Below are 20,157 nucleotides of genomic sequence, written 5' to 3' on the forward strand. Positions count from 1 at the left end.
GGCTGTGGAGGCTGCGGCGTGTGTGCGAGTGGGGTTGAGAGGCTCGAAGAGGCGTAGTGAGGGTCGAGGAGATGTGTGAGAGAATGAGGCATGGATGTGCTCAACACGGAGTGTGTCGGGCTGCGCATGTAGCTGTGCCACTCTGAAGGCTGCTTTCTTCTGGGGGAGGGAACACAGCAGCAAGGCAAAGGAAGGCGTGTAGGCATCACAGCACTGCCCAATGCAGTGGAGTCGCCTCTGGATGACTGCCCGGCAGTATCATGCACTTGTGTCCTCATCCCTGCATAGCTGCGTGAACAGAAAAGGCGCAACGAAGGATCGTGCGCGCGCGCGCGTGTGTGTGTGTGTGTCGGAAGGGCACAGGAGAGGCCGACGCCTCTCCCCCACCCCCTCCCGTTGCCACATCGACTTAGTCAAAGTGAGCAGCATACGTGCTCAGCTGTTGGCGCAGCAGGGAATGCATCGCCATCCGTTCCTGGTGCACGTGAAAGAGAACCGTCGGCCGCAGCTCACGCGCCCAGCGTAGCAACCGCTCCACAGATGCTGCAGAGGTCATCTGATGCGGGGCAAGAACAAAGGTGCACCACCACGCGTACAGGTGTTCCGTTGTCATCGCCCAGCCGGCCTCAGCGGCCACCTCTGGTGGCGGCTCTGCCGATTCGCGAACGAGCAGCAGCACCGGTGCCCTCTTCACGTCGGCGAAGGCATCCAGGTAGCGCCGCATGAGTACCGCCTCGCCTTTGTCGTCGGTGCCAACGCAGACGGTGAGGGAGACGGTGCCGGAATAGAAGCATGCCGGCGCCGTCTTGGCCGACGCGCTTGTACCGTGTGATACCAGTGCCGCAGGCGTCGGCGTTGCCGTAATGAAGAGGGCTTTTGCAGAGAAGATGGACGCTGAGTCGACCACTGGCTGCGAAGCGGCTGTGCTCGTCGTGGTCTCGGTGCGAGGCAGCAGTAGCAAACACTCCTTCTGCATGGTAGCGCCGCTGTGCTGGAGAAGTCCCTCGAGGACCGGTCGAAGAGCGTGCAGGCTCAGATCGGCGGCGAACGCGGCCGCTGCGCATCTCTCTTGGGGCGTCACTTCGGCTGGAATGCACAGAGCGATAGAGGAGAGCGACGTTGCCGCTGCGGATGCCGCTTCTGCAGGGCAGGGAGAAGGCAAGCCGTATGTGCAGTGAGGTGCCACTTGCTGCAACGCTGTGCTCAGTGCGTGGTCAAGGTTGTTGTACCGGTTTAGCTGGGCATGCGGGATCGGACACACAAACTGAATGATGATGGATGGGTAGGAAGTGCTTGAGCGCAGACGCGTGCCGTCTTCGGCACAAGATGAAGCAATGCCGGCCTCGGCACATGGTACACGCGCATGGGTGCCACCCTCCATACCGCTGCCGCTGCCACTCCTGGGCGCCGCCGCTCCAGTTGTCGGCGCCGTGGTAGAGCAGCTGACGGGTGGCTGCGAGAGCGGCTCACCTGCGCCCTTACTTGTGTGGCCCTCCGGCAGGCTGGAAAGCTCATAAGTGCAGCCGCCGAACGTGTAGAGGCGGTGTGGCGGCGCAGGGCCTGCGCTTGCCACAGTATCAGGCTTGCATTCAAAAAGCTTCAGCGCCGCCATGAGGGCGGGCAGCGGTGATGTGTTCGGTAGCCGAGTGGCGTCCTTCATGAGAGGCATGACCTGCGATCAATGTGGCGCAGCAATGCGCTCCTCATGTCTGGTCCGCACACACTACTTGGAAGGAGTAGAGAGGAAGGCGGTGGGGCGGTGGGGGATTCGCGCACGGCGGCAGAAGAACGAGCGTGGTGCCCTTTTTCTGCTTGCATAACGGCACCATCACACGGATGCGTGAGGGAGGAAGAGGGAGGCGCCGCCGCCAGCGGTTCAGAGAGGACTCCGCAAAAGGGTGGTTGCGCAGTGCCCGTGCTTATCACGTGGAGTCATCGCCGCCTGCGTCGGGCCACCCTCCCCGCACGCGCGCGCGCGCAGCTCCCCCACGCGTGACGCATTTTCGCTGCGCTTCGCGTGTGCCGTCTGCTATCGCAGGCAACATGTCTTTCTATGTACAACGTTCAATGTCCCTGATGACGGGGAACACACACAGCCCTCCGTGCGGCGCATCCTCAGGGGCCGGTGCACCCTCGCCCCGTGTGGGGTGAAAGCCAAGCAGCCCCCCCCCCCCTCTCCCTGCCAATGCCGAACCACTTCTGGTCGTGCCAGTGCTGAGTGTCTAGGACGTGGGGAGGTCAGGGCGAACTGCAACGGTGAGCACGTCTGTGCCATCCACATGATGGGCAGAGTGCCAGCGTCACTCGCACGACTCTCACTGCCTCCTGGCTTAAGGAACCTGAGTGCCACCTCGAGAGATGCACCAGGGCTGGTGGCCGGCATGATGTGAACGGCTGTGAGGCGGCCTGCAAGATTAGGGTTGGGTGGGTAGAGCTTGAGGCAGGTGGGGACCTGCAACGACCGCCAAGTCGGTGCACTGCTGTAGTGCGTGCCTTCGGCTGCTTCGCACCACGCGATGGAGTCTGCGTCAGGGCCGGGAGGGAGGGTGTGGGGTGGGGTTTCACGTGCGTCATGGCGTTGAGTAGGCGAGTAGACGTAGAGGGGGAGGGGTGGGGGCCGCACCCCCTCTCCACCCACACCCCGGCACCACGTCCAACAAGGACAAGATGACAGGAGGCGAAGAGGTGGCGCACTGCACTTGAATGCAAGACAACACCAGAAGCAGAACGCATGGATGAGCGACGAGCAGCCGCTTCCCTTTCCTGGTTATGTGCTGCGCTATCCAGAGAGGGAAGTGCCGGCGGTGGCATCTGCGTGTGAGCGAGGGTGCTGGTGGTGGTGGTGGTGGAGAGGGGGGGGGTGGAGTCGCGTGAAGCCTCACGGGAGAAGGAGAGGGGGACAATGACGACGACGCCCCCCTCTCCTTCTCCGACTGCGCCGGCGACGGTGGCTCGCTTATTCCTTTATGAGGGTCTCTAGGGCGATTGTGATGGCGCGGGAGAGCCCCTTGGCCAGCTGCTCTGGCGTCGCGAAGGTGCGATTGGTGCGAGAACGCCGCGCAATCACGACACACACCGTGCCCGCCTGGTAGCCGAGGAGGTTGCTGAGGTAGCAGAGAGCGCTGTTCTCCATCTCGATGTTCGCGACGCGCTGCTCGCCTTCGCTGACGTTGAAGCGCAGGTCGCCGAGTTCCTCGGTGAGATGCGGGACGGTGAGGTGACCGCGAAAGCGGCCGACACTGCGACCTTGGCATCCGTAGAAGCCGCTGCCGCTGCACGTGGTTCCCACGTAGTAGGGCTGCTGCTCCGACACACCCGCCTTTCTGTTGAGAGCCGTGCAGGCGTCCACGAGACCCTGCGTGATGGCGGGTGCGGCCTTGGTTGCGTACACCTGTACCTTCCCGAGGGAGGTTGCCTGAACCTTCGCCAGCACCTCTTTCACGTCCGCCGTGTGGTTCACCGCAGGGGGGTCGTAGTATTGGCAGGTGTTGTCCATGCCGACGGCGTACCGCGTGATGGCGAGGCAGCCTATCTGCACCTCGTCATTCGGTGTGCCGCAGGTGCCAACGCGGATCAGCTTCACCCTCGATGGATCGAACGGCGTCTCGAGCGGGTCTGCCGGGGTATCATCCCCGACGCGAGCGCGCCATCGCCGCTTCTGCGTGTCGTACTCCTTCAGGATGTGCACCTCGTTCATCACGATCTCGATGTTGTCGGTGCCCATGCCTGTGCTCAGCACCGTCACTGGAACTCCGTGGTACGCTCCGGTAACGACCTTGATTTCACGGTGCGAGGCCTCGTAGACGATGCTGCCAGTGTCCAGGTAGGTGCTCACCATTTTCACGCGGCCTGGATCACCGACCAAGATGATGCGGTCTGCCAGGCGCTCGCTGCTGCAGGCGACGTGGTAGGTGACCCCATCCGGGGTGAGCGGAAGGTCCGGATCAACGTTGCCGAGAAAGCCACAGCCGCTGCCGGACATTATGACGGCGCTGGTAGGAAGAGGTTGCGTACTGCTGGTGGCATGGGAACAGCAAGGAGAGAGAGAAGGAGAGAAAGAGGGAGGGGGGGCTCCGGTGGACGAGGCCAACAGAGATACACAGCACACCAGAGGGCTGGATTGAGAATGATGGTGGCCATTCCCACACATGCGTCCTGCACGGCGACGACGAGGGTGGTGGTGGTGGCGGTGGAGGGCATAAATGCGGCGATGACGATACGCGGAGATGGACCACGCCGGGCCACGTCTCACATGCATTTGCGAAAGGGCGCCAACCACTTTTCTCTTGGACAAGTGTGTATTGGCTGACCATCGCGCACGAGCACCACCACGACACCGAGCGCGAACGGCAGCCATGACGACGGTGAGGATGATGCCGCTCCGCTTCCCGCGTTGTCTATCTTGTGTGCGTGTGTTGCGCCTTCACACGGGCAGAGAAGCGCCCTCACTCCTCCCAATAGGCGGAGAGAAGAGAGGGCGAGCCGGAGGCGGCCTCTGCACTTACATGCATGGGCCAGGCAAGCATACAGCCACAAGGGCCAAGGGGTACACAGACGCATGGGAGCGACTGAGACGCGGAGAGGGCGAGTGGACAAGGGAGGGGGAGGGGAGAGAAGTGCACCGGCGACACACAACGAGGGAGGCAAACAAGTTCGATCTCGATGGAGTTCCAACCGCTACGACGCTCACGGGCACGCATACACACATACACACACACACATACGCAAACCTCGCGCATCTCTCTGCGAGCCGATCTCTCCCGCCTCTCCCCCTTCCTCCTTAAAAGTGAAGAGTTCCTGCCCTCGCCAGGGTGAGGTCAGTGAGGGAAAGAGAGGGAGAGACAGAGAAGGAGGGAGGCGGGGGGGGGGTGAGGCGCTTTATCGGGGTTGATGGGCTCCATTCTCCATCTCTTTCAAGCCTGTGATGGGTAGTGCCACCAAACGTGTTGGGCATGGCCACGTAGGCAGTGGAGAGAGGAGGCAATGAAGAGAGCGCGCAAGTGAGCGAGAGTTCGTCGTTCGGGACCCCCTGCCCAGTACGCGCCCCCTCTTCACCACGGGATGTCCTCGTGTGCTGCTCCTCGAGCCCGTCTCACCCTCCAGAGCAGGAAATCAACGAGGACAGCATCGCACACACACACACACCTACAATACACTCGCCCATCACGTGTAGCGCGTATAAGCAGTGCATGTTTTATCTATGCTGGCGAGGAGTTCAGTAGGAGGAAGGGGCCCTCCGCCCACGTGCCTCGCTCTCTTGCTTGCCCCCTCTATTTTCATTTTCTGTTCCCTTGTGTGCATGCCGGTGCGCACGCTTATCTGGCATGGCCATCCCGGGTGCGGTCGGCCCACAGCTTCGCATACTCGTAACTGGTCGACGCCAAGACACCGTCCACAACACACGCGTTCACGCTCAGCAGCAGCCCGCTGTAGAAGCCGCGGAAGCCGCGCCTGCGGTGCAGCTGCCGAGTCACGGACCACAGCGTAGCTCCGGGGGTCACCTGCAGATTTGTTCGCACCACCAGATAGGGATTGAAGAGCACCGCGGTAGCCGCGCTCGTCGTGACGGAGGCAGCACCGTTGATGAGGACGTTGTCGTCGGAGGAGATGCACCAGCTCGGCAGACGCCATCCACTGTCCGCTGCGTCGCCCCCTCGCTGGGACGCCTTGCTCTTCTCAGAGAGCCGCTGCAGATGCGGCCCAGAGGTGTCGTAGAGGAAGCTTTTCAGCCGACCATACATTGCCCACCATATGGCTGTCCACTGGCACCCGACGACTAGGGTTGTGCCGAAGCCGGCGAACACCGTGCGTAGGCCGCGCTCCGAGTACATGTGCTGCAGCGTCCGCCACGAGTTCATGCGCCGCGACGGGGACGCCGTCATCTGGCGGTACGCAATTATGCTAAGTGGGATGTGCACGGAGCGACACATGACGTCGGCAGCGTACCCGGAGATGGCGTCGCGCGTTGCGGTGCCGTCGATGGGAACCTGCTCGCGGCCCCACTCAAAGATGCACAGGTAGATGACCTCGCTGAGTGCACAGCCCATCGAGAGGGAGCCGATGCCCTGCAGAAGGCCGCGCCACCGTCCTTCGTGCGCGAAGATGTGAGAGAGGACGCCCCATGTAGTCATCGTGTTCGCTGCGGCGCTTGTCTGCTTCCGAGCAAGAGCTAGGTTCATCGGATGCTGAAGCGCCGTGCGGAGCGCGCACAGACCGAACGCGTAGCACAGGAAGGCACCTTGATGGAGGTCTGAGTAACTACGGTTGACGCTGGTCGTGTGCTCGTGCAGCGGCGGGTCCTCTTCCACATCATGCGTGAGAAAACCAAGTGGCGACGAGTGCGGGTGCGAGGCAGAGCTGTGCTGCTGATGCGCTTGATGGGTGTGGGTGTGGTGATGGCTATTGTGGTGGTGGTGAGGCGCGTGCACGCTGGTGCTGCCGTGGGCAGCGGAGGGCTCGTAGACGGCGCCGTCTGCTTCCATCAAGGAGGACTCGGTAAGCATCTTCTCTCGTCGGGCAGTTCGTGCACTGCGGTCACGGGAGACAACGAAGATGCGTCTGCGTCCCGTGTGTGCGTGGCGGGCAAGGAAGCGATGGCAAGCCAAGGGGGGAGGCCAAGGCGCAATGCCAGCAGCAGAGAAAGTCTCTCGCGATGCAAAAGAATAATAAAACAAAGGGTGGTGAAACAGAAATGCACACAGGCGCAGACACACGTCCGTCCATCAGCCAAGCGACTTCAGACCAAGGGGAGGTGGTGGTGGTGGGGTGCTGCACAGAGAGTAGTGCTGCGGGCAGAAGAAACGATTGGAAACCGGAAACACACACACACACACATACATACATATATATATATATGTATACACGCACGCGTCTACACGTCTACATCCGCAAAGAGTGGGTGGGGCAATCTACCCAGAAGGGAACAAGAATGAGTGTAGCAGTGGTGGTGGCGATTGCGGTCGCTGTTGAAGCTGCTGCAACGCTTACGTCTGCTGCTGATGCAGCTGTCACGCTCACAGCAGGACTCGTAAATGCCTGAGAGAGCGTGTGTGCGCGCGTGCCCGCTCCTCAGCGCCGATGCAGCGCTGCGCGGAGGCTTTGAGAAGAGGAAGAGGAGACAAGAGCGCTGGAGAGCAGACGTGCTCCGTTTATGCTGCTGCGTCACAGCGAGCTCGACGGCTGCAACGTATGCTTGTGTGTTGGTGCGTGCCCGAACAGGTTCGATGCGCGCGCGCGAGGGCGCAGCAGCAGCAGCAGCAGCAGGAGTAGCAGGAACGGATGAGGAGGGGAAGGAGGGTGGTGGAGGCGCGTTGGAATGAGGCGGGCGGGAGAAGCACGTACACACACGCAAACGCACACGGAAGCAACACGACAAGCTGAGGTGATGAATGGCGATGGCGGATCTAACGGCAGGCGGCAGCGCTTGCTTTTCTGTGGAGGTGCTTACAGTCAGAGCGGATATAAACAAGAGACTTCGAAAGAAAAAGCAAAGAGCTGTTGAGGCGCATATGCGCAGGCGTGCGTGTGTGTCGGAGGATGAGAGGAAGGGCAGCAGAGGTTGAGCAGAGGAGATGTGATGGAGCGCGTGACGGGAGAGAGAGAGAGGGGGGACACCAGCACTCGAGATTGCACGGACTTCCTCAACAACCCCCTCCCCAAAGAAAAACAAAACAGATACATGCGTAGATCAGCTTGTTCGACTCACTTGTTTGCGAGCTGCTGAGGCCGCGGCTGACCTCTTGCTGCGTCACTTCAGAGGAAGCACACACAAGTATCAATGCGGTCTGCATGCGGCTGGTAAAACACACGTGCACACAAACCTGGGACACGGGTGTATCCCCCCGCTTCGTCAGGTAGCGCAGCTCTCTCCCACTTCTCTCTTCACACGCGCTTGTGTGTGTGCGTGTGGCTGTTCTATCGCTGCAGCTGCCATCATTGCCACGGGAACCGTCGTTGACGTCCTTTGCGTGGTGTGCTGCTTCGCTTATGGCGCTTTAGCGCTCGCACTGCCACGGCCACATCCATCCGTGCACACCCCCTGACAGGGACCGATAGACGTTGCTCCACAAGCGACGCTGCAAAACAACACGTAAGGGCCGTAGCCAAGCCGCGCGCAGCCGCTAAGAGGGCGCACGCACAGAACCGACCATCGATGTTATCCGTCATTATCGCCCGATTTAAAACATACCCCCCCCCCCCAAAAAAAAAAAGAGCAGCGCACGCACGGGGCAGCAGGTAAGCCTGTCCCCCCGCACTGCCCCGTCACTGTTGGGCAAGTGCTTGCGCATATGCCGGCGTGACGAGGTGGCACACGTTTGCCCCCCTGCCCACCACCCCCTTCGCCGCACCATCTCTGTTCAAAGTGGCTTACTTAGTCTTCGTCGCGGGTGCCCTGCGAGTCGCCCGCTTCGGGCTGGACTTGGGTGCCGACGTCACGATGTCAGTTGTTTTTATGAACGCCTTCGCCATACCGGCCGCAGCGACAGTGTTGTTCTCCGATTTCTTCGACCGAGATCGCTTTTTCTTTAGGAGACCAGGCGGCAGCGTGGCCAGTTGAGACTGGAAGAAGTCCGTCTTGAAGTCGATGCCGAGACTCTCGAGATAGTTGTTGTTGTCCTTCTCGGTGCGCACTGCTTTGATGAGCAGGCCTACGGGATCCTTGCGACGCACGTCGTGCTTCTTCAGTGGCGCGCCCTGTGTCTTGTACGCGTAGGCGAGCGCGCGGCGGCGGCTGACCATCTGGCGCGACGGCATGCGGCGCCGCATCGTGACGGCGCGCGCGCGTACGGCCTTGCCACCCAGCGCCATGCCATTGCACTCCTCCACCACAAGCGGTATAGCGGACTCCTTGTCGAACTCAACGTACGCAATACCGCGGGATCGATGGGTGCGCTTGCTGCGCACACAGAAGCAGTTCAGCACCGTTGCCCCAAACTGGTTAAGAAACTTGTAGAGCTGAGGCTCTTGGAACTCAGGCGGCAGAAAGCTCAGACGCACGGCACGGTATGGCTCGACGGTGCCGTTGCTGTCGCGCTGACGAGACGCCGACGAGGATGCCTGCTTGCCGGCCCCCAGCTCGTCGTCCTCGTCGTCCGATGGAGCGCGGTCTGCCATGTCGCTAAGGTCATCCGCGTCCGAGTCGACAGCCGCGCCGCCGTTCAGCATGTCATCCTCATCGTCGCTCGAGTTTTCCTCGTCGCTCGGCGCCGGCGGTGCAGCCACTTCCTCCTCAGTCCTCTTGGCTTTCACGATCCCGCTACGCTTCAGATCTGTAGCCGCCCGCTGCTTCGCGGCGCTGCTGGTGTTCACTGTCGTCTTCTTGGCGTTCTGTCCCTTCCTGCGAGGTGCAGCACCCAGAGGGGCGTGCTTCGCTGCTGCCTTCACCGGCACGTTGACGTTCGTGGTGTGGATCGCCGCCGCGGCCGCCTTCACCGTTGACTCGGCAAAGGACAGTTTCTTGCGTTTGCCCGTCGCGGCAGCGCTGTCGGCCTTCTTCACGGTGCTCTTCGGCGGCATTACGAGGTGGTGGTGGTGGCGGAAAGCGGACTTTCACGCGTTCGCGTGCAGGGGTATGTGTGTGAGTGAGGCTCTGCTCGCGTGTGCGCGTAGCGATCTCTCTCCCTGTTTCTTCGTGCTGTGCAGCTGTGACTCGGACCGCCTCTTCACTGACGTGTCGTGTACACCACAGTGGTGTGCGGACAACGAACGCATAGATAGGATGGGGGAGAGAGAGGGGATTAAAGGTGCGCAGAAACAACAAGTAGCACAGCCCAGCCGGCGCCTATCGAGTGCCATCTTTTCCCTTGACTTCACATGCGCCGTTTAGCGGCGCACAAGCGAGCGTCGCCTCCTCCCCCGTCTCATCTCTGGGGTGTGGGAGCGGAGGGACAGTTGGGGAGAGAGAAAGAGGACGATGAGCGCGGAGAGATGCAGCGGTGTTGCTGGCGTCGTCCTCCGTCGCCCCCTTCCTCCCTCCCGTCACCTCCTCCTTCGAACGTCTTTTTATTCTGTTAAGTACCTTGATGTTGTTCTTCGTCCGCATCGCGCCCTCGCGTACGCTGTCTGCACCAACAAAACGTGGGAGCGAGCGAGGGGACGCCGCGCTGTACATCAATCAAGCGCCCACGAAATCGATCCTACATCCACCCCCAAAGACTTTCCGCCTCCGTCTCTACGACTGCGCACCACCACCACCAACAGCGGCATCACCCGCCGTGTGGGGAACACACCGTCGCGGTGGAGAGGCAGGAGGGTCTTCGAAGGAGAGAGCAAGAGCGAGAGCGCCATCAGCTTGTGTGTGTGTTGCGATTCCGTGAGCGGCGCACGCAAACCAATGAGCAGCAGAACACAAGCAAGCGGCAAAAGTGGACAGCGCCCGCAGCGCGCACACGACTGGATTCACGAGAGGTGCGAAGGCCGCGACTAGTGCTGCCCAGCACGCGCCCGCTCTCTCGCTCTCTCGTCCCCGGTGCGTGTGTGTACATGCGAGCACGCGTTCCTCCTGTACATTCCAAGCAGTTGCAGAGAACCAAGCCACTAAAAGGAGAAAGAGGGCGCATGGTGAGTGGACATCGTAGGACTGCAAGCGTGTCGAAGAGAGGGCGTGCGGGCGAGCCACGTGGACGAAGAAGCACGCACGCCAGACACGACGCACGCGACAAGTGGGAGGTGCCACTACACACCAGCAACAGCGCAGATCCAGCTCACCGCCGTCGCCACCTCCTCGTGTGACACATCCTCCAGGAAGGAGAAGAGCGAGCTGCCTATGAAGGCCGAGCTGGCGACCACTGAGGGGGTTGCGGCGCCGATGAAGCGCCGCTCCGACTCGCTCTTCGATCCTAACGCCGCCGATACTGCCAGAATCGGTGCCAGCTCGCGCCACAAGATGCACACTACTCCCTCTGCCTTCTGCGCCAGCATCAGGAGCTCCTTACCAACAACCTCGGAGAAGTGCGTCTCGGCGGCGTTAGGGTTTCCACTGGCACCAGCCCCTCCACGTTGGCGCAGCCGTGAGCTTGCGGCTTGAATCACTAGGACAAGGTCTTCGTAACAGTGCGACAGCACCGCTTGCCACTGTAGCACCTCTGCCTCTGACGCTGCCGAAGCCACGGTGGCCGTGTCCTCACGGAGGGACGAGGGAGAGCGACGGGCTGCGCCACTATCACCGGTGCTTCGCCACGGAAATAAGGGCGGCGCGCCGCTACGAACGCAGGCGCGGCCCTCTACCAGCAGGCTGGCAAGCCATCGCACCCGCTCAGCGATCTTCTCGTCTACCTGGCCTTCTCTGGCCATCACCGCCGCCCGGGCAGCGAGCCGGCGGGCGCCGCCGGTGCCACCCGTGAGCTTCACGTCTTTGTCCCCCGCCACAGAGAACGATCGGGATAAGCCGCTGCCGCCGGAGTTGCCTGTGTGACCACCACCGCTGCTTACCACACTGAGAGCCGCCTTGACAAGCAGCAGTGCATCGCTCTTCACGACAAGCAAGCCGGACGGCTTGAGGGGGCCCACGTAGCGGTGCACCATCCACTGCGCCTCGTCCTCCAACTCTTCGCCTTTCTGCACCGCTGCGCCTGCTCGCAACTCGGATGTGCAGGCGAGGATGGAGCGCATCTGCGCTGGCGTCGCCTCGTGCATCAAGACTTTCAATGCGGCCTCTGCCGCGTCCTCGGCGAAGGCCGAGCCGCCATCTCTATCATGAGGCGACTCGACTGCCTCCGCACTTGGCTGCCCATCACCGCCGTCTACGCCAGTGCTCTCAGTTTTGTACTTCGCTGGCAGGAACGGGAGCGACTCGGCCAACGCGCACGCCACCAGCACGCGCGACTGCGCATCTGCAGGCTTCAACGACTCAGTGGAGGAGGACAGCTCGCGACAGAGTATCTGCACACCTGTCAGCAGCGCGCGCATCTCGGCACTGTCCACAGAGAAATCGTGCTCCTGGGCGAGCGTGGTCGTGGTGGCGCGATGGCCGCCTTCGTCGCGGACCCCGAACGAGGCAACGGCATGGGAGACACGTTGGCGCTGCTGGGAGAGGGGCGACAAGGACACGGTCGCCACGGCCGAGGTGACGGGCGAGGGGGAGTACAAGCCGAGTTCGAACCGCCGCTGCAGGCACCAGCGTAGCCACCGCGCCCGAAGCACTGAGAGTGTAGGCGACGACGCGTTTGGTGGTATTGGCTTCGCGGCGCTATCCGACGAAGGGAAGAGCGCGTTGTAGACGTCGAAGAAACGCCCACCCGCCACGCATGCCGCCATCAGCGAGGGGTGTAGCTCCATGCGCAGCACCTGCACGGCAAGAGCCACCGCCGCCGCCTCCTTCTCGGTCGCCGCCGCCACCAACGCCTCGTCGATACCCACGCCAGTCGCGCTCGCGCAGCCCATGGCAGACTGCTGCAGTACCGCAACACTGCGCTTCTCTGCGAGCTGCACGAGGGCTTTGGAGACAGCGTCCTGCGAGGTTGATGCGGTGATGGCCGTGCTCCTGCTAGAGCGCGGGGCTGTACGGCGGACAGTGCTCGTCATTGTGCGCCCACTTGCGTCGATCTGAGCGTGACTGCTTATGGGCGCTTCCAACGGGGTGTGGGAGGAGGCACCGGCGCTGCTGGGCTGTAGGGAGGTCAACAGGGCACGGAGAAGCACCAGCAGGCACACCTCTGCCATGTCTTCCGCGCCAACAGAGTTAATTTCCCCATTGCCAGCGGCGGCTTCACCGGCCAGCACCGTCTCCTCGGCGGCGGAGTCACGCACAGCGTACTCGATGGTGCCCCATAGCGAGCTCAGCACTGTGGCGGCCAGTCGGCGGTTTGCTGGCAAGACGGCCGTGATGAGCGTGGCGTAGTCGGTTGCCAACGACCAGCGCAGCCCACGCAACGCTTGCGCGAAGGTCGGAGACGCCGCAAAGTACGTTTCAAAGCAGGCGATGGCATGGTGGACGTTGAGGTCGCTGAGCGTCGCTAGCAGGACGGCGCTGAAGTGCACAGCGTTGCGCACGAAGACGAACGGCGCGCCGCCGCCAGCGTCACCCTCACCACCGCCACCAATCCGCGACTGCACACTCATGACGGAGGCAAATAGGCAGTCCACAAGGGCATCGAGGCCGTGGCCGCCGTGGTGCACAATTATCTGCGCTAGCTCCGGCACAGCGCCGAGGATCGCCTGCCAGGCACCCGTGCGAAGCAATGCCTGCTGAACTTTATGGCCGTCTCCGTCTGTGCTCCAGAGCGCTGCTTTCATCTCGCCCTCCACATCTCCATCACCAGATGGAAAAGCAGAGAGCCAGCGAAGCGTGGCAGACAGCGACGGCCTCGGCGCCGAGGCCGCTTCGTCGCCCTCCATCAGCGCTTCGAGGGCGTCCACCGGCACCGCCTCGCGCACCTTCATGCAGAACCACGAACCAGCCAGTGAGGAGACCTGCGCCGGCATAGGTGCGCCAGTGGCGTCGTCAGCGGCCGACGCAGATGCCTGCTGCGCCGAAAGCACTGTCGACACCTCCCCTGCAGCTCGCACAGCCACGTTGAGGAGCGGCTTGCTTGCGGCTGCTGCTTCCTCTGTCAAGCCGGATGACGGCGATGCAGCGGGCTGCGTATGCGTCGGCACCGGGAGTGATGACTGCAGAGGCGGCAGCAGCACCGGGGGGGCGTTCCGCACGTCTTTGCCGCTGGTGCCGTCCAGGATGCTGACATCAGCCGCCGCAGCGCCAAACAACGACGCGGCCTTGTTGCCTCCGCCCGCGAAGTCGCTGCGGGAGTCCACTTTCGCGGAGAGACCAGGACCATTCGTGCCACCAACGTGCCGCGTGCGTGCAGCGGCGCCACCGGTGCTGGTCGGCACGTACACCGGCACTTTGCTGGCCGGCACGTCTGGCAGCGCATCTTCCAGCGGCACCGCCTCGGTGTCCGCATGCTTGCCAGTCAGCACCGTGTACAGTTGCTGCAGGAAGGCGCTGGCGCAGTCGTCAGCGCCGTTCATCATGCCGTCCACCATTGCTGCGCTTACATCCACCCCCTTCTGGCGCAGCACCTTGCGCAGAACAAACCAGTTGCCCTGCTTGCTCGCAGCGCTGGCCTTGTTCTCGAAGCTGTGCAGTGGCACATGCGACCAGTAGCGAGCACATATGTGCGCAATCACATATCCGTTGGCCAAGTCCCGCTTCGGGTACTTGACGGAGCCGCCAAGTTGCAGCGACTGCAACCATGCCAGGATCTCGCGAGGAAGCGCGGCGCCGGTGCGAAGCGAAAAGGGCGTCGCCGCTGTACTCAGTGAGGGGGCAGCGAGAGAAGACTCCTTCCCGATGGCGGTGCTCCGCCGCCCGACGGAGACCACCTCCGAGGACGACGTTTGTGTCATTGCTCCGCTGCCACAAACGCCGACACGCGTGAGCTTGCGCGGGTCGCCCACAGGAAAGGGGAGAGGAGAAGGCAAGCGACAACAAAGGGCGTAAGGGGATAGAGGTGTGAAGGAGATACGGCGTGTGCATGCCTGCGTTTCTATAGGCCCGTGTATCCGAGAAGGTGTGTTGACGCGCGCACGCCACTCACGAGGTTCGACTCTGTGCGCGTGTGCGCGAGCAGCAGCCGATGATGATGCAGGAAGGAAGGAAGGGGGTGAGGAGGGGAGAAGGTTGATGGTTCGGGGAGAAAGGGAGAGCGGGGGAGGAGTGGGAAGGCGTCGCACATGTGTCCTCCTCTTTGAGCACCACGCACGCACGCATGTGCACACCGGTGCTTCCTTCTCCTGTCGCTCAAGTATCTGCGCTTGGTGGTGTGTCGTGAATGTGGTCTGGACAATAGGCGGGAAGGGAGATGAAGAGGTGCGATGCGGGCAGGCGACAAGGTTTCGCACACACCTTCACAGCCAAGGGGCATGCCTACCACGTTCCTTGAGCAAGGAGTCCCCTTCAGTGGCCGAGAACGACGTAGCGGAGCGTGCGCCATGCACCCCGCGGTGCCTGTTCGATGCCATTGCGCAGTCGACGGCCGTAGTAGAAGGCGCCGAGGGTCATGAGGTGCGTCATGGGCAGCCTACGCCGTTCCGTTGCACGCCTGAAAGCGCTGTTCTTGTTCACGCTCTCGAAGTACTCCGCCGTGAAGCCGTGTGTGCCGTCTGCCATGGCCGCGTCTGCGCGGATGCGGTTTTCCTTCGTCTGCCGGTCCTTCTCGAGGTGCCGCGCGTAGCGTACAAAGTCGCTGAAAGACACATTCGCCTCCCGCATCTTCGCCTCCAGTGAGGAAATCACCGAGTTGCTGGTGGTGCGCTGCCATGGCAGCGTGAAGCCACGCAGGCTTATCGACGAGCCCGGCGCGCGGAAGCTGGCCGTCACCTCTGCCCACACATCTTCGTGCGGGCGCGCTGCCGCACTGCCCTCGCCGCTCGCACTTGCGCTGGAGGGACGCGGGCCGAGGCCGGCGCCTTGGTGGTACTGCACTCGGTGCTCGAGCAGCTTTTTCAGGCAGGTGTAGGCCTCCGTCAGCTGCACCATTTTCGCTGTTGCGGCCTTCTCATTCTCGGCGTGCAGGTCTGGGTGACATTCTTTCGTGAGCTGCACGAACCTCTTCCGGAGGTCGTGCTTGCTTGTGGGTGGCGCCTGGAAGCCGAGGACGCGGCAAGCAACGCTGATGGGCAGGCAGCGGTGCAGCGGGCAGTGACGGAGCATATCGACGCGCGTTGCAGAGTCACAGAAACGCACACATACACACACGCACGTCACTGCCTCCTTCTCACCCATACGCAAACTTAGCGGGTGCACATCCAACGCGAGGAGAGATGAGGCACAAGTGAGGGAGAGGGAGGAATCAGCGAAGGTGAGGCGAGGGCTCTTTGATGCGTGCCCACATTTCTGTAAGAGGATACTGAAGGCTTCATTTAGTGTTGCCGTCGCGTAAAAGGCGGCTCTCTCCGGGGGAAGGGAGGGGAGGGGGAGGGTGCGTGGGGTCACGTCATAACCGCTACTCTGAGGCAGCAACCTGTTTTGGAGCTGGGACGCGAAACATGCACCATTGCGACGTACTCGCGCGCCGCGTTTCCACGCCGTTCACTACACCCCCAACATGCATTACGCAGCTCCCACCGCACATCGAATCGACGACGGCGCACGCGCGTGTGCCAAGCCGCTTGCCTTGTTCGCTTAGAGAGAAAGGGGGCTCGGCATAGCTGCAGTGGCGACCTCAAGGCACACCGGCGCCTGGGCACGCGTACGTACACGCATGGGGAGCAAGAGTCACCGAGGGGTTTGCACCCCCCCTCCTCCTCACTCCACCTCTCACTACCTCATCACACGTTACAGAGAATACGCCTCCTGCGATGACCGCATGAACGCGGAGCCGACACTTCCCCCATCAGCGGGAAAGCCTCGCTCGCTCACTCACTCCACCCGCCGTGCCTTGCCTACACAAGGGTCACCAAAACGTCCACGCCGAACAACTGTGCGAAGAGATGCACTGCCTCATCAATGTGATTCACCCAGCTGTCGACACTGCCACTGCGGGCACCGGCTTGCACGCCGCCACCCCCGGTGCCCGCACTCACGACACTGCCACGGCCGCCGGCCGTACCGGCATCGCCGCCGCCGCCATCTTCGTCATCGCCATCGTCGTCTTCCTCCGTCTGCGCAGCGAGCGCCTCTTCTTCCGCTGCGGCGCGCGCATCAACGGAGAAAGTCCAGCCACTGCGCTTCAACATCAGCTCCACAACACGCTGCAGCACAAGCGCCGCTCTGGACGGATCGTCGGCGACAATATGCATCACGCCGACCGGCTTTGTGCCCCTGCCCTTCGTCACAGCACCGCCGTGGCGCACGCGCTGCTGCTGGTAGTACTCAATGATATAGTCGAACGTGGCCATGTCTGTCGTGGCGATGAGGTCGAAGTATGGTGGCGGCGCCGCGGTACCGCCCTCCGCCAAGATACACACGGCGCGGCGCAGTGACTGCTCTGCCTCGGAGAAAGAGGAGTTGAAGTACGCGTAAGGGGTTATGCGAGCATCGCCGCCGTCCATGTCCATATAGGGGAGGCCGGCGGCAGCGTCGTTGTCGATGACCCCGCTCAGCAGCTTACCGGCCATCTGCAGCACCTGCGTGTCCTCGCTTACCGAGGTATCGGCATTGCCCAGCTGTGCGGCGCCAGAGTGGAGCTGGTTCTGTTGCGGCTGGAGCGCCGCTGCCCGGGCGAGGGCGGGCGTTGTGCTGGCGCTAACGGCCAACACATCACTCAGGTGACCGCACCGCAGCGTCATGTGGGCAAAGAGCATCAGCGCCGTCGCCTGCGTCGCCTCCGCTGCGGTGGGCGGAGAGGAGAACGGCGCCGCCCCGCCGCGGGCGGGGGCGCTGCCGTCCACCACGTGGAGATGGAACTTCATGCGGCGCCTCAAACGGCAGCTAATGAGGACAGAGAGAGAGAGCACCGTGCGCGTATAAACGGACAAGTTCGTTGCGTGCGTGGGCTGTTCGCGTGTTCGTGCGCTACGCCGTGGCGCGGCAGGAGCATCAAAGTCGAAGGACACAGAGAGGAAGCGAGCGAGTGGGAGACGGAGCGGTGCGGTGGATGAGGAGAAGTGGCACCGAGAAGGGGAGCGATGCGGCACCGCCTCTTCTCTTGTGCCCGCCAGCGAGCGGGGCAACGGCGACGATGATCAGGAGCAGTCGGCATCGCCTTGCGTCTGCGCGTATGCACCATGAAATCGAATGGAGAGGGACGAAGGTGAGCACGCACGTTGCGATAGATCACACGCACGCACACACACACACATACACACAGTCGAGTTGTAGGGAAGGAGGGAGGAAGCTGGACGGACATGCGCCGTGGAGCGAGAGAGAGAGAGGGTGCGGTGTGTGTGTGTGCGTGCGTGTCGGGGAGGGGGCCACAACGTACATGAAGAGGTGCTCTGTGTTCGCCAAGTGTGCCAGCGTCTTCCTCCTTGCCCGCCAGCTCCTCAACAGCCGGCAGCACCGATGAGCCCCTCCTCCCAACTGCCTCGCCGTCGGAAACGATATTCTCACCACACTGCAGGCCCTTGGCTGCCCGCCTTTTCCCGCGCCACAACGCCGAGTGCGCCGTCGACGCAACTCTCGAGGGACGCCAGGTGCGCCTCAAGGGCCGTCTTCTGTCGGCGAAGCAGGTCGAGCGCGCTCCGCTCCCGCTCCAGCGTGCCGCGTAGCTCGGCCTCGGTCCGCTCCAGAGCGACCACCTCCTCCACACTGCGCTGCAAGTGCCGCTCCAGCCGCGGCAGTTCTCGCTGAAGCACTGTGTAGCGTTCCGCTGCACCGTTTGCGGCACTTGACCCACCGAGACAGAAGGCCGCGGCTACCTCGCTGCTGTCATCACCTTTTTCCCCTGACAGCCGACCGTCGCGCGCGCGCCGCTTCTGATAGAGCGCTTCGTCCACGGCCGCACAGTCTGCTGCTGCCTGTGCACGCTGCGCGTGCACTTCATCGTACTTGTCGGACACGGACTTCAAGGCTTGCCGCACCCGCTCAAGATCATCCTCTGCATCCTCACGTCTTCGCTTCGAGTCGCGGTATGCCTGTTGCGCCGCTGCGAGCGCTTCTTCAGCAGCGTGGTGATCACTGATGGCCATGTCGTAGGCTGCCTTCGCCTCGTGATAGCGAGCCTCGCTGGCGGCCAGCTCCTGACGCGCGATGGCGTCCTGGAAAGCGGCGTGCTGATGCAGTTGTTGAAGACGCTGCAGTGCCTCCTTTGTGGCTTGCTCTCGCAGCGCGGACGCATTCTGCAACGCAGCGGCGCGCTCAGCCGCTGCGCACTGCGCCCGCAACTCCGCCAGCCGGCGACGTTCGTGGGCTTCTTCCTTGGTCGCCTCCGCCACGGCCGCCTTCAGCCTTTCGAGCCGATGCTGCAGCGCCTGTTCACTTTCGGCGCGCCGCTGTAGCCGCGCTGTCGCGGCCCTGCGCTGCTCTGCGCGAGCTCTCTGCAACTCACAGTGCGAGTCTAGCAGGAGGCGGGTGCGCCGCACCACAGCATCCGCAAGACTTCGCAACGAATCGGGCGCGCTTTCCTTCGCCCCTGCATCCTCTTCCGAGTCGCAGGAACCACCCCCGTGGACAGACTCCAGCAGGGTCGCCTTTTTCTCCCGAGCCGACGCTGAGTGGGCCGCATACTCCTCAGTTTGACCGTGGTGTAGCTGATGTCGCTGGTACAACTCTGCCAAACCCCGCAGCATGTCGCGCAAAGCCTCCTTCAGCGACGCTTCCCCTTCCACGATGGCTTGCACAGCGACGGTAAGCCGCTGAAGGTGACGAGTATGCGGCGATGGGGCCTCACCCTCGCGCTGCTTACGGTGTAGTCGTAGCAGCCGCTCGCGGCCGAGACTCAGCAGCGCCCATCGACTCTCAAACACGCGCGTGTTTGCCGCCTCCAGCTCCTCGAGCTGAGCGAGGCGCTTCCGTGCTTGTTCGACGGTATAAGGGGCATCCGCAGTCGTGCGCGAGAAGTCGGAGGTGCTCGCCGATGCCTTCAGGCCTTGTGCATGCAGCTCCCACGAGCGCTCATCGGTTCCTGGAGCCACGGGAGTGGATACTGGCGCGGCAGAGGACGACAGACGCGGCGGCCTCGGCGACATCGAGTCTTGGTCAGCGCAGGCGAGGCTAGTGCTCGAGGCACGTCGCTGCTGTCGCTGTGCTAGCAGCGCGTGTCGCCCCCACGCTAGCAGCCTTGCTAAATCCTCGCTCAGCGCCGAGGGTGCGACGGCGGATGAGGATGCAGCGACAGAGGAAGAGATGGAGTCATGGGCGGACTTGTGCGGCGGTACGTGCCACATGCAAGACGATAGAGGGTGGTGGGCTGATGCGCGGCGTACGGGTAATATGTGGGCAGAGTATTCTGCGAGTGTGTCCGGCACTCAGAGATCACGGCGACACACACACACACACACACACACCAATTCGTCACGCTAAGCTGACTGCCCTGCGCTCATGGGCACAACAAACAGAAAGGTCGTAGGAGGGAGGGGGTAGGGGTGGGGGGCAGATGATGAGGTCGGGTCAATGATGAGCCACCACAGCGTGCTGCACGGTTGACGTGTACGACGGTGATGACGGTTCGCTGATGCCTGAAGCACGCATGCCCACGTGCACAGAGAGACACTCGTTTCTGCTTGGAGTGCGGAACGAAGTGGGTGGGGCGGGAGACGGCGGTTGTGGGGGTGGGT

The 20,157-nt window shown here is 62.7% G+C and overlaps 8 protein-coding genes across 8 annotated transcripts; all 8 read right to left on the reverse strand.

Annotated features, from left to right (window-relative positions):
* Positions 1-409: 409 nt before the first annotated feature.
* On the reverse strand, positions 410-1,612 carry LDBPK_101080 (ARP2/3 complex subunit, putative; the record flags this gene model as incomplete). The annotated part of the gene is made up of 1 exon (XM_003858894.1): positions 410-1,612. The coding sequence occupies one exon, from the start codon at positions 1,610-1,612 to the stop codon at positions 410-412; it is 1,203 nt and encodes a 400-aa protein (XP_003858942.1).
* Positions 1,613-2,956: 1,344 nt separating this feature from the next.
* Positions 2,957-3,982, reverse strand: LDBPK_101090 (nucleoside phosphorylase-like protein; the record flags this gene model as incomplete). The annotated part of the gene is made up of 1 exon (XM_003858895.1): positions 2,957-3,982. The coding sequence occupies one exon, from the start codon at positions 3,980-3,982 to the stop codon at positions 2,957-2,959; it is 1,026 nt and encodes a 341-aa protein (XP_003858943.1).
* Positions 3,983-5,315: 1,333 nt separating this feature from the next.
* On the reverse strand, positions 5,316-6,503 carry LDBPK_101100 (carrier protein, putative; the record flags this gene model as incomplete). The annotated part of the gene is made up of 1 exon (XM_003858896.1): positions 5,316-6,503. The coding sequence occupies one exon, from the start codon at positions 6,501-6,503 to the stop codon at positions 5,316-5,318; it is 1,188 nt and encodes a 395-aa protein (XP_003858944.1).
* Positions 6,504-8,367: 1,864 nt separating this feature from the next.
* LDBPK_101110 (RNA-binding protein-like protein) lies at positions 8,368-9,516 on the reverse strand (the record flags this gene model as incomplete). Its single annotated transcript, XM_003858897.1, has 1 exon — positions 8,368-9,516. The coding sequence occupies one exon, from the start codon at positions 9,514-9,516 to the stop codon at positions 8,368-8,370; it is 1,149 nt and encodes a 382-aa protein (XP_003858945.1).
* Positions 9,517-10,674: 1,158 nt separating this feature from the next.
* LDBPK_101120 (hypothetical protein, conserved) lies at positions 10,675-14,346 on the reverse strand (the record flags this gene model as incomplete). The annotated part of the gene is made up of 1 exon (XM_003858898.1): positions 10,675-14,346. The coding sequence occupies one exon, from the start codon at positions 14,344-14,346 to the stop codon at positions 10,675-10,677; it is 3,672 nt and encodes a 1,223-aa protein (XP_003858946.1).
* A 550-nt stretch (positions 14,347-14,896) lies between these two features.
* LDBPK_101130 (hypothetical protein, conserved) lies at positions 14,897-15,724 on the reverse strand (the record flags this gene model as incomplete). Its single annotated transcript, XM_003858899.1, has 1 exon — positions 14,897-15,724. The coding sequence occupies one exon, from the start codon at positions 15,722-15,724 to the stop codon at positions 14,897-14,899; it is 828 nt and encodes a 275-aa protein (XP_003858947.1).
* Positions 15,725-16,383: 659 nt separating this feature from the next.
* On the reverse strand, positions 16,384-17,352 carry LDBPK_101140 (hypothetical protein, conserved; the record flags this gene model as incomplete). Its single annotated transcript, XM_003858900.1, has 1 exon — positions 16,384-17,352. One exon carries the CDS (start codon positions 17,350-17,352, stop codon positions 16,384-16,386), a length of 969 nt encoding a protein of 322 aa, XP_003858948.1.
* A 636-nt stretch (positions 17,353-17,988) lies between these two features.
* On the reverse strand, positions 17,989-19,767 carry LDBPK_101150 (hypothetical protein, unknown function; the record flags this gene model as incomplete). The annotated part of the gene is made up of 1 exon (XM_003858901.1): positions 17,989-19,767. One exon carries the CDS (start codon positions 19,765-19,767, stop codon positions 17,989-17,991), a length of 1,779 nt encoding a protein of 592 aa, XP_003858949.1.
* Positions 19,768-20,157: the final 390 nt, after the last annotated feature.

The sequence above is a fragment of the Leishmania donovani genome, chromosome 10 (genome assembly GCF_000227135.1).
Source record: "Leishmania donovani BPK282A1 complete genome, chromosome 10".
In the NCBI taxonomy this organism is placed as follows: domain Eukaryota; phylum Euglenozoa; class Kinetoplastea; order Trypanosomatida; family Trypanosomatidae; genus Leishmania; species Leishmania donovani.